The 17,727-nt window shown below is 44.1% G+C and overlaps 7 protein-coding genes across 7 annotated transcripts; 2 read left to right on the top strand and 5 right to left on the bottom strand.

Annotated features, from left to right (window-relative positions):
* Positions 1–644: 644 nt before the first annotated feature.
* Positions 645–2,798, top strand: TREMEDRAFT_61083 (uncharacterized protein; the record flags this gene model as incomplete). The annotated part of the gene is made up of 6 exons (XM_007003442.1): positions 645–775; positions 984–1,144; positions 1,248–1,296; positions 1,625–1,731; positions 2,138–2,617; positions 2,728–2,798. The coding sequence occupies 6 exons, from the start codon at positions 645–647 to the stop codon at positions 2,796–2,798; spliced, it is 999 nt and encodes a 332-aa protein (XP_007003504.1).
* A 240-nt stretch (positions 2,799–3,038) lies between these two features.
* Positions 3,039–5,229, bottom strand: TREMEDRAFT_61082 (uncharacterized protein; the record flags this gene model as incomplete). The annotated part of the gene is made up of 7 exons (XM_007003441.1): positions 3,039–3,106; positions 3,172–3,250; positions 3,383–3,657; positions 3,966–4,087; positions 4,280–4,331; positions 4,704–4,861; positions 5,120–5,229. 7 exons carry the CDS (start codon positions 5,227–5,229, stop codon positions 3,039–3,041), a joined length of 864 nt encoding a protein of 287 aa, XP_007003503.1.
* A 938-nt stretch (positions 5,230–6,167) lies between these two features.
* Positions 6,168–8,145, bottom strand: TREMEDRAFT_73510 (uncharacterized protein; the record flags this gene model as incomplete). The annotated part of the gene is made up of 6 exons (XM_007003691.1): positions 7,740–8,145; positions 7,386–7,555; positions 7,070–7,121; positions 6,914–7,023; positions 6,284–6,814; positions 6,168–6,238 (listed from the first exon to the last, which is right to left on the bottom strand). The coding sequence occupies exons 1-6, from the start codon at positions 7,835–7,837 to the stop codon at positions 6,168–6,170; spliced, it is 1,032 nt and encodes a 343-aa protein (XP_007003753.1). The 5' UTR covers positions 7,838–8,145.
* A 569-nt stretch (positions 8,146–8,714) lies between these two features.
* Positions 8,715–11,180, bottom strand: TREMEDRAFT_61080 (uncharacterized protein; the record flags this gene model as incomplete). Its single annotated transcript, XM_007003440.1, has 1 exon — positions 8,715–11,180. The coding sequence occupies one exon, from the start codon at positions 11,178–11,180 to the stop codon at positions 8,715–8,717; it is 2,466 nt and encodes an 821-aa protein (XP_007003502.1).
* An 899-nt stretch (positions 11,181–12,079) lies between these two features.
* TREMEDRAFT_68118 (uncharacterized protein) lies at positions 12,080–14,395 on the bottom strand (the record flags this gene model as incomplete). The annotated part of the gene is made up of 5 exons (XM_007003629.1): positions 12,080–12,322; positions 12,595–13,386; positions 13,492–13,771; positions 13,898–13,971; positions 14,153–14,395. 5 exons carry the CDS (start codon positions 14,393–14,395, stop codon positions 12,080–12,082), a joined length of 1,632 nt encoding a protein of 543 aa, XP_007003691.1.
* Positions 14,396–15,123: 728 nt separating this feature from the next.
* Positions 15,124–15,539, bottom strand: TREMEDRAFT_56621 (uncharacterized protein). Its single transcript, XM_007003327.1, has one exon. The coding sequence runs from the start codon at positions 15,529–15,531 to the stop codon at positions 15,334–15,336; it is 198 nt and encodes a 65-aa protein (XP_007003389.1). The 5' UTR covers positions 15,532–15,539; the 3' UTR covers positions 15,124–15,333.
* Positions 15,540–15,846: 307 nt separating this feature from the next.
* Positions 15,847–17,670, top strand: TREMEDRAFT_61078 (uncharacterized protein; the record flags this gene model as incomplete). Its single annotated transcript, XM_007003439.1, has 5 exons — positions 15,847–16,028; positions 16,168–16,486; positions 16,553–16,725; positions 16,796–17,140; positions 17,331–17,670. 5 exons carry the CDS (start codon positions 15,847–15,849, stop codon positions 17,668–17,670), a joined length of 1,359 nt encoding a protein of 452 aa, XP_007003501.1.
* Positions 17,671–17,727: the final 57 nt, after the last annotated feature.

Genomic DNA, 17,727 nt, shown 5'->3' with positions numbered 1-17,727 from the left:
ACATGGCAAGAGGAACCGAAAGGGCCTATTACCAATCAAACGCCCATGTTGCATGTTGCAGTTAACGATGATCACAGGCATCTCCACCCTCACCCGGTATCTAATACAATGCGGATCTTTCCTCCCCCTCCCCCACATTCCCCCCCCCCCCCTCCCCGTCAATCGGATCTACGGAAGCTGACACGCGACACGTTTTATGAATTCTCGGATCTATTCGATATTCGACCCCTGATGTCCTGATCTTCTCAAAAGTCACGATCCCTTTTCAAACAGCGGAAACTCTGAAAGTATCTGGACTCTGAACGGAGTGGACAAGGATTTTATTTCATGAAACTCAAAAAACATGACCACCTCAGTTGGACTTAAGGGGGTCACCGAAACCTCAATGAAAGGATCCTTCACATTTCAACCCCTGTAAACGTCCGTCAAACGTCTAGTCCGAATAAAGGAATGGTTCATGTTCTACTTGACAGAGGTACTCTGGTCTTGACACATTTTTAGTTCAAAGCAGTCAACATAACCAGGAGCGGACTTATCTCACTAATACAACCTCTTCTCATCCGAGGAAATCATCAAACAGCCAGAGGTGTGGAGGATGTTAATTAGGTGACAATATTGAACAAAGTCTATATTATTGGGACAAAATGATCAACATGATCTTGACACTCATTTGGTTACTGACTCTGAACCGCTGGACGGTCAGGGCAGATGCGAGCGGTCCGAGGAAAGGAAGTGGTAATGTCATCTTTAGTATCAAAAACGCATGGGCTACATAGTGAGTAATCTTTTTTTTTTCTCTTCTTATCCCACATCTCGATCTTTGCCTCTTTCACCCGCTCATCATCTCATGGTCGATCCCACCACTAGCTCAAGGTTTCATATCCAAAAGCTTGATTTTGATCTTCACCATCGATCTTGTTCATCAAATTGACAATTAACAAATCTTCCATCGCCCAATCTTATCATGAAAATTGACGATATAGTTACTACGACACTCAGACTGCATTAGACGGCGATCCTTGTGCTGCGTCTCAAGTTCCAGGATGGTCAAACAATATTAACAACGGTACAACGTTGTGCGACTTTTACATGTCACCAGATGTGGCTCCAACATTAAGACAATTAGCAACCAATAGGATAGTTGGTGAGTTCGATCATGATTTTTCCATCCCTCATGATCAGTCAAAGGCCGGGAAAGGGATGAAACCGAAGAATTGAAGATATGAATAAAATGACTGATGCAATAGCTATGAATAGGAATCTACTCGCGACTAATATGTGGCTTTGTGGTAAGAAGTGAGTCATGAACGTAACTTCACTCTATCATCGACTGATATTCTCCTTCTCAGGTTCACTCCTCTCTGTGCCTTGACATTTCGTCTGAAACGACATGTCATTGAAATGAATTTAGTGGAACACGGGGTAATTTTGGAGACAAGATCACCGTAATGGTATAATGGGTGGGGCCCAGGACGACGCCTAGATAACACGAGGTATCGTCTGACCGGGGAAGGAGGGGGAGGGGAGATCAAGGCTCAGATACCATCGACATAAACCATAATTAGATAGGTTTCAGCCAAATCGGGGGTCTAGTGTGGAAAAGAGTTTCCGCTGATCATACCAGAGTACGAATCACCAAACCGGACGGGACTGTATTGGTATGGAAAGAAGATTTGATTTTATGGGATGGATGTCAAGCTGCCGAGACTAATCCTATAGTTGATTTATCCGGTATGTCTATCTTTTCTTTTCTCTCATTCCCCACAATCGTCTTTGCCTCTACGTGATATGATACATGATACGAAAGAGTCAATGGATGCCATATTCATTCTCAATATCTTCTTCTTATCCCAGGTGAACACCACATGATCCATCTTATCCCAACTCATACAACATGACCATCTCATTCCAAAGTGAACACCACATGATCCATCTTGTCCCAAGTGAACACCCCATGATCCATCTTATCCCAAGTGAACACCACCTTACCATCTTATCCCAAGTAATACAACATCACCATCTCATTCCAAAGTATCAAAGAGAACATTACCATCTGATTGCGAGAATAAGAACAAAATAAATCGTCTCATTTCAAGGTCCAAATATCATTCACTCAGATAAAGCTGATCATATTCAGGTGAAGTTTTCGCAGCTCTATCAGGAGAACCAGATTGTAAATCAGGAAATTACCCAGGTCTAAACCCTTCACCAGGTTTGATAGTTGAAATCATTGACGAATCAATTTGGCAACCCGCATGTGACGATTCTTGGTCTCCGGACGCTACCGATTATTCTAATACTGATTGTTTACCTTATCAAACATTAGCTGCAGCTGCAGCTAGCGAATCTACCAACCCTCCTGCTATTGGTGGTGGTGGTGGTGGTGGTGGAGGTGGAGGTGGTGGTGGGGGGAATGTTTCTTCTAGTCAAACTGCTCTTCCGGCTTCAAGTACACAACCACCACCACAATCATCAAGTTCAATTTCAACTTCAATCTCTTTACCCAGTATCTCATCCTCTCCTTCAAGTAATTCAACGGATGGAAGTTGTACATTCGGTGATAGGATGTGTGATGGGAATAATTATCAAATTTGTAGACAAGATTATAACGGTACCAGTGAGTCTTACCTCTTTGTGTATTATTATTCATCACTTCATTATTTCCAATGTCTTGATTTCCCTGGAGGTATTTATGACTTATGATGTTTGTGAAAAGCTGATGAGTAGGTTGGGTGGTTTTGGTGACATGTGAAAGTTCATGTCAAATCACAGCTTCCGGATCACTTATATGTTTATGATAGACTAAGAAGATGCATTGAAACCGGTTTTTAAAATGTCAGATGTTGATTGTTGAGAACCACACTTTGTCCCAACTATCCACTGGAGTAGATTGTTCTTCACACATGACTTACTTTCACGTCTTTAGCAATTTCATCGGATAGTTATAAAAAGTGAGTTGTTCAATCGACATGAATGGGAAAATACAACAATGACATCACAACAAAATCCACATTCATCTCCATACCCCACCCATCTCATCAAGCACATTTAGCGCTAGGTCCATCCATTATGCAACTTCCCGCACAAGTAGCAGTAGTTACCCAACCTGATCATCAATAACTTATTCTTCTTCATCCCTTACATCTTTCATTTTACTCAATCATCACCCACACTCGTCATTTAATTCCCAAACGAACCATTCCACCTGTTGAAGAATACGAAATATGACCTTTTTTCCCCATTCCCTTTTCTGAATCATGTCACTCAACATTGAAGGAGACAGTATGTTTCATCCACAAGCTTATTCATTTCTGATTAGATTGTGAAGAAAAAAGCAGGAGAATAATAACTCACCAGTCACACCCCCACCTGCATTACTCACATAATTACAAATCTGTAACATTTGTCCAACACATTGATTCGTACCCATTTGACATACTCCTGATGCCGTACTCGGAACGGGAACCGCAGGAATGGAAGTTACTACAGGTAAAGTAGTAGAAACTGCAGTAGAAGGCACTCCTTTACCATCGGGTCCTGCCCATGTTGTACCTTCTACAGCTGGCCAAATTTGGTTATCTAATACTTGAACGGAATAAGTACCTAGGTTACCACATTGATCACCACCAGCTCCTGTAAGTTCTCTCCATGCGGGGGCTGAAATATCAGTAAATTCTAAACCCTTAACTTCATAGATCATAAACCTCTGAACCCTCTAATCCCTGGTTCGCGATCTCCTCATGCGTCACTGTCTATCTAGGAATTCTTCACCTGGTAACTGTTTAACTCGTTATAGTCTACGATCGAGCGCATGACACGAGATTGTAAAAGAATCTTCAACTCAATCGTTCAAAGAGATGAAGATCGATCGTGTGTGAGAAAGCTAATTGAAATGTTCTAGTCTTAGGTTCAAATGAGAAGATCTGAGGAGATGAGGAGATGAGGAGAACAGATTAATAACTCACCCGATAAGTCCACAATGGGAGCACTTGCACAAGCTGCACATGCATCCCAAAGAATTAAAGGTCCTCCTGAGAATTGAAATACGCTGCCATCGGGTTTCATGAATTGAACTCTATCTATCAACCTGATATTCTCACGTGTACATCTTCCGTACTTCAAAAAGACAACGCATGAGGCGAGGAACGTTCATGAAAATTGGAGTTGGGTGGTGTACACGTAGCCTGATTGATGACTGTAGGGTGAATGAGAGAGGAAAGGGAAGAATAAGAAAAGTGAAACGAGAGAAAAAGAGACAGTGATAAAGAAGATTCCTTACTCTTTCCCACAATAAGCAGAGAGATCAGATTTGAGCCAATCGGCATTCATAGCTGTTGATCAGTCTATATCCCATCTCTATGTACAACTTCCTTTTGCCCCCTGTGGCTTAAAGTTTCTCCAGACTCAAGAATCAGGACATGAATCAATCCCATCGTTCGTAAGCTTCAACTTTCCGTCCAGTTAGTGAAGAAGATCTGTTCAACAAGTAAACGAGATTTAGCTCAAACGACTAATGATTAAGAAGATAGTTTTAGCGACTGAGACAATATCAACAGGAATCAAAGAAGTATCAATGGGAATAGCGAGACACGAGTCTATATGTAGATCCAAGACGATGTTAACCTTGGTAGTCATAGCAACGCCGGTGAATGTCAATACTGATCTGACTTGGATACAAGAGAAAAGACTCGTCAGTGACTCACCAACAACTTGATTAGTCCCTAATTCCGCCAAACTAGGAGCTCCCACAGCTATATCCCATTCACATGTCGGTATACCTGTATTTTGGTTGGCTGACCATCCCGCACCCCAAGTTGCAGCACAAACGTCTCCATCAGTTTGCCAAAGACCATCGTAGTATCTGAAATTTATCAGCTTCACCTTCTTATTCCTTTGAATATCCCTTTCCTGAGTGTGATTTGATGCCACAAAAACAAAGACTGCCTCGAAAGTTTTCTCATAGGCAATGGGTGAGGCTGATATGTGGGATTCACACAATCCGTGACGTGAAGTTATCAGATACGCCGGGTATAATGGCAGGTGTCATATTGCTGGACGAGATGGATTTTTTCTCTGATGCGGGATGAAGATAAGATCTTTGATAGTGATAAAAACTCACGTAGTTACACTGACCCCATCTAGGGAATATACCACCCCTCTTTTTTGTTCGACTGGAGAGGCCAGCGCTTCAGGTCCAAGAATCAGAAATGTCAGTAGACCAAGGAGCATGGTTGATATTGACGACTCCTATGAAACCGAGATCTTGTCAAGAGGTGAGTGCGAATTTGAGGATCTACCAGAGATCTTGGGACAAAACGATCGAATCAATCGATCGTGGGAGACAGCGACGACAGAGGTGCACAGAGAGAGAGAGAGAAATGATCGGGAAAGAATAGAGGGAGTTCTTGATAGATGAAGATAGCAAGTGTCTGTCAATCAGTCAAACACAGCATCTGCTCCTGGTTGACTTACCTCCCTTCTTCCAACAGAGACACCAAATACATCCTTTCATTCCCTCTTTTGTTAACGTCTCAGCTTTGGTATCAAATGGACAGGTGTTACATGTGAGGCGGTCAAGATCACGGGGGGGAGGGGGGACATGACACGCGTCAGGTTCATGCACCTTTCATAGGATTGTCAATCGGGGTAGATTCCAACACGAGACTTTGGCTTGTCAGTACAGTGCGTGATCAGAAGAAGATAGGTATATTGAGATATGTCAGGTGCGTGTGAGTGAGAGTCGACCATCTCAGGACAAGTTGAAAAAGTCGGGTAGAACTCATGTCAATTTGTTCACTCTCACTAACCTCTTTCAGGCCAGCTGCCAAACTTGTCCTTATCTTTGTCTACATCCTTTGTCCCTTTGTGGCACGAAGAAAGTGAGAGATTAGGGAATTGAGATGGATATCAGAAGGCTCCATGAAGATAGTACATGTACGGACGAGCGTTCAGAGGAAGGAGGGGAGAGAGAGCAAAGATAGCAAGGTACGGAAAAGTGAAGAGGGGTAGAGAGAAGACCGAGATAAAGAGACAAGGTCAGAGAAGGTGTAAAGAGTCGCAGATCCATCGTCAGTAGGTAGAGATGAGTGATAGTCCACAGAACTTACCTATGCCCTTTCATAAAAAGATTGGACTCAGTCCTAATGAAACTAATGAAGAGCACCAGGCTATTGGCAATCCACGTTCCCTCCCTCAGAGATGGAACAAGCGTTCGGGCACTGCCCAACGGTGAACCAGCCTTCTCGTAAGTATCAACCTATTTAGCAATGAAGAACATGCTCACCTAGACTCGTGGTAGAGACATAGTTACAAACTCTGATCTCTCGGTCCGAACATTGCCATACTCCATAGGTACATTCTTCCTCAGAATCATCAGACTCTTCTGTGTCTTGATCCGAGTCCGAACCATCAGACGCGGACAGAAGAGCCGCTGGAGGGGTGCTGGCCGGAGCAGGAGACGAGTCTGAGTCGGAGACGGTCTCAGAGGTCGTGTTGTCGGAAACGATGTTCCACAAGGCCATCGCTGATTTGACAGCGGCAGCGGGGGAAGAGGCTTTGAACATAGGGGAAGGGGTCGGTGAATTCGTCGGACTGGTGGAACTGGAAGTCGCCTGTTCGGTAGGTGAGGCGGTAGTCGTTGAGGAAGTGGTCGTATCAGAATCAGAAGAACCTGTTGAACCCAAGGATCCGGATCCGCCGCCAGACCCGTCGGCCTTGATAGGGTCCCAAACATACTCGTCCATGACCTGATAAGTCAACCCACTGGGGTTGTTACCATCACAAGTCCCGCCCTTGATATCAACAAAAGCCAGCGCTGAATATCAGCCATGTTACCTCAACCTCAACCTGGGTCCATCTTTGACACACCCGGCGGCAAGTCTTATGAACAAGTGAAGGAACAAAGGCGACTGACCAGAGAAGTCCAGACGAGGTTCTTCGGCACAGGCAGCGCAACCATCCCAAATGACGAAAGATCCCTCTGAGAAATTTATCAAGTCACCGTTGGCATCCCAAACCTGCACTCTTTGACGGTCAGTACTCTGTCCGCACCATGTCATCAGATACTCACTTCCTACCACACCATTGATCAGGATCGGCATTGACCATGGTAGCATTGAAGGCTTGTCGTCAGCCTCCTTCCGTGCCCTGTACGCCTCGTGTCGCATAGGAAAGCACAGAGTGACGAACGCAATGAAAGAAAAACAGATTGCCATATTGTGGGAAGCCAGGGATAGGCACTGTGATCGAAAGCAGATGACTCGTTCGATATAGATATAGAATGGTAGGGATGGAAACAGGAGGCCGAGAAGCAAAACCACGATGCAAAAGTGAAGCTGACCAATCTTGATGAGATGAGGCCAAGCAAAGATAGGCAAGATACTCACCTACGATTCGATTTGAACCGATCTGTTCCAAAGATTTTGCGTTTTCACCAGCCCATTGTTCGCATTTAGTGATACCACCATTGATGCCTGATTCGACTGCCCACATGCTAGGGAAAGGATCGTTATTACCACAAATATCATTCGTGTCCGTTTCTGTGAGGTCGTAGTACCTGTCAGTCAGTCTTGTAACATAGCGCATTTTATCCAATCCATTGTTTCCACCGACCCTCCTCGTTTATCCGTAGCTCTCAAAGGGCAAAGGATGGTGAACGGCAGAAGGAAGGCTGTGCGGGAGGTACGGTACAGTAGTCGAAGAATCGTGAGGGAAGTTGAAACGAGACAAATTACACTCACACAGTACCCGTAACATCCTTCTGTTCATAGAGTACCCCAGCCAATGTGCTCGTTCCAGCGAGCAAAGAAGTGAGCAGAAAAGACTTGACGGAAGACATGTCGGAGGCTGGCTCGGCAGATCTTCTGTGTCGTGTATGTTGAAAATGAAGGGAATCAAAGAACGCACAGCGTTCAAAGTGTCCAAATAGTGGATTTTAAAGACCGTGAGGAGAAAAAGAATGGACGCTGACTTGCAGCTTGCAACGTTGTCGAAACTCGAGGATTTGGTCAGTCAGTAATGGTAACCGTAGTTGCGTGTCGGCTTCACTTTGAAAAGTCCGTGGCCGGATGTCGAGGTCGTGGCAAGTCGAAAGGTCGGAACGTGTTGAGCGCGTTTGGGTCGTGGTGTGTCGAGTATGTATAAGAAAAGGAATGAAAGAATAGGTCTAGTGAGAAGGAAGAACAAGTGTAAAAGTGAGAAGAAGGAGAAAGAAGTGAGTAAGGAAAGACTTGAAAGTTGAAGGGAAAAGGAAAGGAACTTTGTATGGGATGGGGAGGACCGAGCGTGCCTTTGACCTTTGGCCTTTGAGATTTGGGACCGACATGCTTTCATCGCCCTGTCCTGTTTGGGTGTCTACTACAGGTGGGCAGGTGGGCAGGTGGGCAGGTGGGGGCCAGGGATCTAGGTGCATGGTGCATAGTGTACGACAGGCGAGTCCAAGGGTCAAGGGCGCCAAGGTAAGGCGAAAAGGTGTTGGAAATGACAACGTTGCGAGTGGACGCGACTGATTTCTCTCGTCATTTTCAACATTTAAAGTGACTGACGACGTGTCGTTCCTCTCCTCATGTGCCGACTCTACTCTTGACAAACTTACTGCCAAGTTTACGGGTACATATCCCCTCGCCCCTTGGCATACATCTACACTACGCAGCGGCACAAATCCACAAAAAATGCATCAACAATTGAATCCAAAACAAAGAAACTCGAACTAATCATCATCGTCTCCTAAACGAACCCCTTTGTTCCAATTCTTTCAACCCCAACTCATGTTTTTCTCCCGTATCAAGATCCGTCACCTGAACCAATTCTTCATCCTCTTTACCCTTCAAGAACCTCAACCAGCGAGGTTCAATCACCGGTAACGAATAAGTCGACTTAGAAGACATGTTCATCCCTAATCCCAATCCTAAGTTTGGTGGTTTGTCACTACCACCTTGAGAAACGGAAGAACGAGAAGAGATGATTTTGCGATTATCGACAGCACGAAGAGCTTGATCAAGATCAGGTGTGGAATCATGATCTAACCTTCGAAGAGCTTTTATGATGGGAGAATCAAGTTTGAACATATTCCACGCTTTCCGACGTAGACTCTTCTTCTCTGACAAAACCTTTTTTCCGATTTCACCTTCATTGGTCTCTGTTATCGGTGCTTGAAGACACTCTGGATTATGTTTCAATCGTGTTGATGACATGCCTCGATCGTTTGGAGGGGTCATGGAAGTGAGAGGTGATGAAGCGGCAGAGAAGACGGAAGGAATGAGAGGAAGAGGTGTGTTTTGTGCTTGAATGACTGATAATGGTGAAATTGAAGTAGCGAAAGAAATCTCATCAATGATCCCTTCTTTTATCTTTTCATCTCTACGCTTCATCACTTTATTCACACGTTGAAGAGATTCTCGGTGTAAACAAGGTGTATTAGCAGGGGTGGAAGCGACCGCTGAGAGAGAAGAAACAAGAGGTGCCGTCATGTCGAATATAACCTCGGTGTCGGTATTTTCGCAATAGTCGGAAATGGAAAAGGATTCGATGTAAGAATCTTCCTCAATCCTTTCACCTTTCTTCTCAATCATACCTACACTCTCTCCCCCAACAACTTTTCTCCCGCTTCTTCTCTCCTCCTCTGACTCTCCTGGGATCAGACCACCTGTACGCCGGCTGGATACCATCCTCACAACTGGTAGGTCATCAACAGCGGACAACACTTTCATTCCAGAAGCACTCGAAGCACGACTGCTTGAAATGTCATCCCTCTGCTCACCAACCCCGACACTCTCTTCATCTGTCTCTCTGTGAAATCCACTCTCAGGTGACTCTGTCACTTCCTGTTTCATACTCCTACTAGGTCGAACAACCCATCTACCTCTCTCCCTGACACTGGGTTTCCGACCTACCAAACCTTCCAGCTTTTTCCAAACTTCCACCGCGGGATCGTAACCGACAGCATCAGGATCGGTATCTGGTTCCCATTGAAGGTCATATCCCACTTTATTAGTCTCGACACCAGTTTCCAAATCCGACTCAGCTTGACGTTGATGACTAGCCCATCGCCCATTTCTCTCATTCTCAGATTCCCTCATTTCCCTTGTGTCTCTCACATGACAGATTCCAAAATCTTCCCTATTCTCTTTACTGAATTTTTGATACCCTTCCACAACTTTCTCCATCCATCTTGGATCTCGAGATTGGGTCGAATGATGTATAGATCTATCATGTATTCCCCTATCTCGTTTATCCACAGGAACGATAACTTTCGAGGATGAGGATTTATCCCAAGTGGTAGAGGAAGGATCACACATCATACGAGACATGACCAAAGAAGAATCCGCACAACCAGAGAAAGAAGATGTGGATTTTCTCATAGCTCCCGATCTAGATAATCCTGAAGTACTCGAAGCAGGTCTACTCGATCGACGTGAAGAAGAACGATCATATCGATATCCAGATTGAGTTGTGGATGGCGTCATCACCGTAGATGATAAACGAGATGAACATGGTGTCATATGAGTTGAAGAAGTTGAAGAACGAGTTGATGGAGTTGTTTGATCATACCATTTCTCCAAAGAATTTGAGGTGGGTGTCATACGCTTTGAACAATTCCTCGGATCTACTTGATCTACTCTTTTTCTGGAACTCATCACAGATCCTCTTTTCTCCATAATGTCGAGGGGTTCATAGGATCGGTTCAATTTATGAGCAACGGATATTCCTGAAATGTTCCTATGCTTTCCGGTTCGATACGTTGGTTTGGAATTGATAGAAGTATCATATGTCTGATTATCCGTGATCGAATGGTGAGAGTATTCATTTGGGATACCTTGATGAGATGTTGGTTGAGGGGAAGGACAATCTTGATATCTGGTGGAAGAAGATGTAGAAGGTCTACTTTGTGTTGATGAAGGTCTACTTCTTGTTGATGATAATGTTTCTGAAGGTCTACTTCTTGTTGATGATAATGTTTCCAAAGATCGACTTTGTGTCGATAAAAATCGACTAGATTGACATTCTTTCGAAGAAATGGTAGGTCGTAGAGATCTAGAAGAAGTGGTTGAATATCTTTTCTCATCTAATGAACAGGGACGTGAGTGTTGACTTTTATGAGAATGTGAGAGTTTATCATAGGAATTGGAAATGTGAGAATCTTGCGTCTTGTTTGGATTATCAACAAGTCGGAATCGTTTCATAACCTGTTTCCATCAGTAGTAGTCACTTCATCTGATTGCTCTTCAAACCCTGCGTTTTTCTTCATCCATATCTCCAACCCCAAAACACATTTTATTCCCTCGCATTTCCTCTCTTCTCCTCAAACTCTCTTTTCCTCAAACGACCATCCCGGATACTGATCACTTTCTTTTCATCGCAGTAACTCTTTCTCTCTATTATATATGATCCATCACATCTGGACAGAAAGAGACGGAAAAAAGGGCTGGGACACTCACCCCACTCTCTGACCCTCGAGTCAAATTGGTCGAAATTCCACGCATATTCTTATTCTTATTCAATGACCAATCCTCGCTTTCAGTTGGTTCAATGGAAGAAAAGACCCTACCGGAGGGATGAAGAAAATAGCGACCTGCGCTCGTGTTTCGTATCTTAATGAATCGAGTATCGAGAGAAGATCTTCAGAGAAAGATATATAAGTGTTTTCCATCATTGAGAAATGACAAATTTGATTGAGTCTAGTGTCCGATACGAGATCGGTCAGGAATTCACGGAAGAGGTAAGTAGGTATATGGGTTATGATATCATTCTGATCGATAAAAAGACCGAAACCGGTGGAAATTAGAGATATTGAACGTATTCGGTAATTCGTTAGTGTATGAAACGAGAACGAAAGTCATGTGAACGTTATCATAGTCAAAGATATCAAAAGTCAAAATATGTTCGACGTGATCATTTTATATATTAGAGTATTGAACCACCTTCGTAGAAAATCAGAGGCATTGAAAAGCTTGATGAAAAGTATGATGACATCGATGAGAAAGACAGCAATACAACATATCGTAAATGTGGAATCCTTGAAAAAGTAGTACGAACAAGAAGAGGAAAGGAGGGAATAAGGAAAGAAGGAAAGAGAGAAATCTTAATCAACCCATATTTCCAACTTTCCTTCTTGTCTCCCTTTAGCCATAACTCTAGCTACATCAATAGCAGCTTCGAAATCACCTTCATCTTGCATACTCAACATATCACCATCTTCGTCTCTGAATCTCACCCCGACGTCAGAGGTCAAATCTGGGAATTTGGCTCGGATTGCATCTAGGAAATCTGGGAAATTGTCGGTTGGGGAAATTGACATTCCTCTTGTCAATGAACCGACGTGAACCTGTTGATTAGTCTATACTCTAAATTCCTTGCCTCTTCCCTTATCCCTTCTAATTCCTTGTCCCCTCCCTTATCCCTTTTCATCTCCCTTTGTGCTCTCTTCAACCTGGCCCGTGACATCGGGACAATCTATGGTTCTCTTCTCCGTCTACGCTCAGGGTGTTGTTTATGTATCAAACGCGGTTGTGCACCCGTGTAGTCGTGTGACTGTGCAGTTGCACGTCGTTGTTATGACTATAAGAAGGGATGAATGAGAAATGTACCACAACTCACCTTGACACGTATCTTTACCATATCATAAAAACTACCATTCTCCGAAACTCCATCCTCCTCATATCGACTCATCGTCATGACACTACTCATCGTACTTGGTGTCCTCCTCAACCCCAAACCTTTTCCTCCGAAACTACTAGGTGGTCCTCTGGCTGATGCAGAATTGTTTCTAGTAAGGGGAGCACCAGCAATAGTTTTCTTTGCCCAAGCTTCAATCTTTCTTCCTCCAATCGGCGGGAGTTCAGGTGGTATATCATCTTCATAAGCTCCTGGTGATTTATAATAATCATCATATAATTCTGTCACTCGTAAACTTTTTTGACGTTCTTGAGGAGTACGAAGTACTGGATCTGGAGGAGAATTAGGACCTTCTGAAGAAGAAGTAGAATCTTTCCTTTCTGTTCTCGGTTTAGAAGGTGTGGAAAGAGAATTATTATCAGAAGGACGAATTGAATTGCCCCTGGACAATCCACGCATGTCTTGGATGTCGGGAGTCGTTGATGTTGTCATGTTTCGTAATCCTATAGTGTTCGGAGTAGTGTTAAGGGTAGTATTGTTTCGTGCGAGAGGACGTGGTGGATCTATATTTCCTGCTGAAGTGGCTATGGTATTACTTCTTGTCATACGTGTAGCGATTGGTAATGGACTATCTAAAGCTCCTACTGAAGCTGAACGTGAAAGAGGATGATTAGGATCTAGAGGAGCACCAGAAGGAGTTTGTCCACGTTGAAGACGTGTCACACCTGTAAAAGTCGTATAAGCGTCGTTGACATCGCTAGCAGCGACTAAAACCTATTTGTCAGGAAATCCCACGACGAATAAAATACCATTGCATGGTGAAAGTTCCGGGTGAAACTGATTGAGAAGGTGATAGGGGAGATAAATTGAGGTGCTCACAGCTTTTCCCATATAATCCCTAGCAGCTAGATTTTTCAATTTCCCAGGTGCCGGTTTGAATAAAACCCCTACGGGAACAGAAAAAACATTGTAATCTCTTCCTTGATCACGTATAGCATCATCGATTACTCCATGTTCAGGACTTTGTTTTTGACTCGCCGCATCGCGCATATCTTGAATACCAGAGTCGACTTGACCCATGTATATTTTCGCTAGACCGCAGTTGAATAAAACCTCTGCTGAATAGAGTCGGAAATTGAGACCTAGTTGTTCGTAATTACTTCTTATCAGCTATGGTCATTTCTCAACTAACCATTCTCCACATCTTTCCGAGCTCCGGCGGTCGTCAGTTGAAGTCAACAGGATGTGGGTCTGATAAAGTAGGATGAGGAATAATGATACAGACATTGTTTGGTTACCTCGCATGTATAATAAAGCATCTTCGAAATCTTTATGTGCGGCCTCGTATCGTCCCAACATCTGATAATCAGTGTTCGCTTCGAATTTTCCACATTTCGTCACTTGACGACGGACCACAGAGGGATGTGTCGAGGTCGAAGAAAGACATGGAAGGGGTCGGGAGATGCAAAAGGAGAAGTATAGGTGTGTGAGAGAGGAGGAGTTTACGTCAAGGATCGAGGGTCTAAGAAGAGTCACTTACAAAATTGGACACTCCAGCTTGATGATAAGCCACGGTTAGATAACCATCCAAACTTGTAGCTTCGATAAACTTTTCAACCGCTTCTTCATGACGACCTAAAGTGGCAAGTATGATACCCATATTCCAACATATCTTTGAGGTATCTCCAATACGTTCAAAACATGATAAAGCTGTGTCGAAATCCTGTTCATCATACGCTTTCAATGCCGCTGCCCAAGTTTCCAATTCAGCTTTAAGGGACATTTTTTTTGATTCAATCTATTCTAGTTGTCTATTGATGAAAATGTTACAACAAATGTGATTTGATGTAGAAGATATGACTTTTGTTGAGAGATAACAGAGACCAGCTCTGGAAGACCAAAAACACGAAAGAAAGTGATGAGGTAAAAGAAAGAAGAAACTTGAATGACGGTGGCGTTAATGAGATCATTGTCAGAATACTCTTTTTACTTAAGTCATCGACCATGGTCTGGACGTCGGGAAAAGGTCGTCATCGTAACGTTCTACCAACCCCCTTGAAACTATCATGGTCGATAGATACCAAAATGTTAGTCTCCTTAGTCTCCTGGAATGCTCGGAGATTAAACCAATGTGGTTGCTGGTGGTTTGGTTGCTGAGCGACTGATGGTAAGGGAGCAACGTACAACGTGTGTTAACGACTGCGAGCGGATGAAATCGGGATGTATGTGTGGAATGATCAGTCATCACATCCCCATGAAAATGTTGGAATGTTTAAGGAGACAAGACTGCGAGATAGGAGATCGAAGATAGGGAAAAAAGAAGCAACATAGACATCGAAGAGCAATGGGGGGGGAGAGGAGTTTATTCTTAAGCGAAGCTAGGGCAAGGCACAGATGACTCGGATTAGCACTGGGCGTCGATCCACGTGGTCAAATGATCACTGACGATCAGGTCTGATCTCCGCCCTCCTCGCTTAAAATTGACCCTCATGATACATTCCTCCACATTTCTCCTACTTTTACAAGGATACACGGTGTACATACTCTGTACACTACTCTGGCTATACTGACAGCCCCGAACAATCCGACAAACGGACAACCTACGACGAGCTTGTCTCTTTCCCCCAAAGTTCTTTCATCATCGGACGAGAGCAGGATTCGCATCTTCTCCCGCTCGGGAATCCACGCCGTACTCCCCTTGTCTTACGTCTGTCTGTGTATTTATTTCATCTCACCTCCACATCGTTGATCATCCACTTCAAACCCCATTTCTTGTAATATACCAAAAACCATCTCATCATTCTCAACCTCGAGGCATAAGCTTCCGAACTCATAACTTCGACTTGTATAGACCGGACACAAACCTGCCGAAGATCGGATACCGACGAGGCGGTGAGAGAGACGTAGTCGACTTGTCATTATCGTTCACCCCAAGCGAGTTTCTCAACATTCACTCCACACTTCACATGAGGATTTTTGTCCATCAGGGCCCCCTCGAGGTACTATTTTGACAACCCCGATCAAACCCCCTTTCCATCCCATCCCGCTTTTCTCCTGTAAGCTATGAATCCCTTCATCGGATCAGCTTCTCCCGTTCGAATGACGAGATATATATCTTCATCTTGTATACCTCGAAACATCCCTTTATCTCCCCCAATCAGAATCACTCCTAGGAGTAGAACAATCGTTACTTCTTGCTCACGTCGAAATTTAGCAACAGAGAAAGTGGGAAATATGCCGGGGAAGATTCATACTGAAGCCGAATGGGCAGAGTTTGGGAAGGAACATGTTACACACGGGTTAGGTAGGCTGAGAGATCATGTCATGGTCAAAGGACGTGGAGCGGAATTATGGACTTCAGAAGAGAAACGGTTCTTGGATTTCACTTCTGGAATTGGTGTGGTCAATTTGGGACAGTCAGTCTTTCTCTTTTGTCATAACTTTGAAATCATCATTCGCCTCTCTCAGCTCTCAATCACATGCTGAGTCAGTCAATTAGTCGTATGAGGTAGTCGTGTGTGGTAGTCGTGTGGAAGGTTTGAACTGATGTGATAGTTGTCATCCTGCTATCACTGCCGCCGTGACTCAACAAGCAGATTCCCTCGTTCACATGCAATGTTCTATCGCATTCTCAGCACCTTATCTTCAACTCATCGAACATCTCCTTCCCGTCATGCCACATCCCTCTTTGGATTCGTTCTTCTTCTGGAATTCTGGTTCTGAAGCCGTCGAAGCTGCCGTCAAAGTCGCACGAAAGTATACAGGAAGACAGAATATAATCACCATGCAAGGTAGTTATCACGGTAGGACATACGGTTCTGCCGCACTCACCAAGAGTAAAACTATTTACTCTCAAAACACAGGTCCTATGATGGTGAGTTTCCCTTGTGCTTATCTAATAGAGCAGTATCACAAAAGAATTGATTGGTTGACATAGTAGAGTGGGGTGATAACTACACCTTTCCCATATTGGCATTCTCTTGGTGTTTCTCCCAGTACGTCTGAAGAAGAATTATGTAGAATGGCCTTTCACCAACTCGACTTGGTTTTGAAGCAACAAACCGCCCCAAGTGACACAGCAGCAATTATCATCGAACCTGTTCAAGGTGAAGGGTGAGTTATCAATTTTCCTCATCCTCTTCCTCTTTTGTACAATCTGTCTCTTTGACCGCTAAAAAGATAGTGGTTACGTACCTTGTCCCCCTAAGTTTCTCCATTATCTTCGGGAAGTCTGCGACAAACATTCCATATTACTCATCATTGACGAAGTCCAAACCGGATTCTATCGAACCGGTAAATACTTCGCCATCCAACATTCTGGAGTCAGACCAGATCTCATGATCTTCGCCAAGGGTATTGCCAATGGATTTCCCATCAGCGGAATAGTCGGGTCGAAGAAGGTGATGAACTGTATGCCCGTGGGAAGTATGGGTGGGACTTACGCTGGGAATCCAGTTTGTTGTGCGGCAGGTGTGGCTGCTCAGGAAGTGTATAAAACAGGACACATTGCGGAGAACGTTGCTGAACGGTGAGTCTTGGGGGCACCCAATTATACTGTATTCTTTCATTCTTCATACCTCAATGTTCACCGCTCAATTCCCCCTTCGCCTCTTACTCGCCAGCCCTTGTCACATACCATCTCATAGCCACGCTCCATGAGTATCTATCTTCCGAAGTCTGGATCATCAACAAGGCGAGGTATATAAACTTACTCCCAGTTCGGCAGAAATGCGCTCAGTACTCGAATCCTTAGCCAAATCATCAAAAACCTCTCATCTCATAATCGACACCCGTATCCTAGGTCTAATGGGTGCTATCGAATTCCGTAGTCCTTCTTCCCCTTTGACGATGGAAGGTATCTCACAAAACCAGAATGTTCCAAAAGATATAGGCAAGAGAGTGCAGAAATGCTGTTTGGATAAAGGCATGTTGATACTCACCACGAGTTGCTTCGATACCATTCGGTTCATACCGCCTTTGATCATTTCAGAGAAGGAGATGGAAGAGGGGATGAGTATATTCCGTGATGCTGTAGAGACTGTTGCTAAGGAGGGGTGAGATCAAGGGGGGATGTTGTCTCGATATACGGGAGCACTGGGACAAATAGGTTTAGGG

This window comes from Tremella mesenterica (assembly GCF_000271645.1).
Source record: "Tremella mesenterica DSM 1558 unplaced genomic scaffold TREMEscaffold_3, whole genome shotgun sequence".
Classification (NCBI taxonomy): domain Eukaryota; kingdom Fungi; phylum Basidiomycota; class Tremellomycetes; order Tremellales; family Tremellaceae; genus Tremella; species Tremella mesenterica.
Note: the sequence above shows the minus strand (reverse complement) of the source record. Positions and strands in the feature narration are given on the sequence as shown.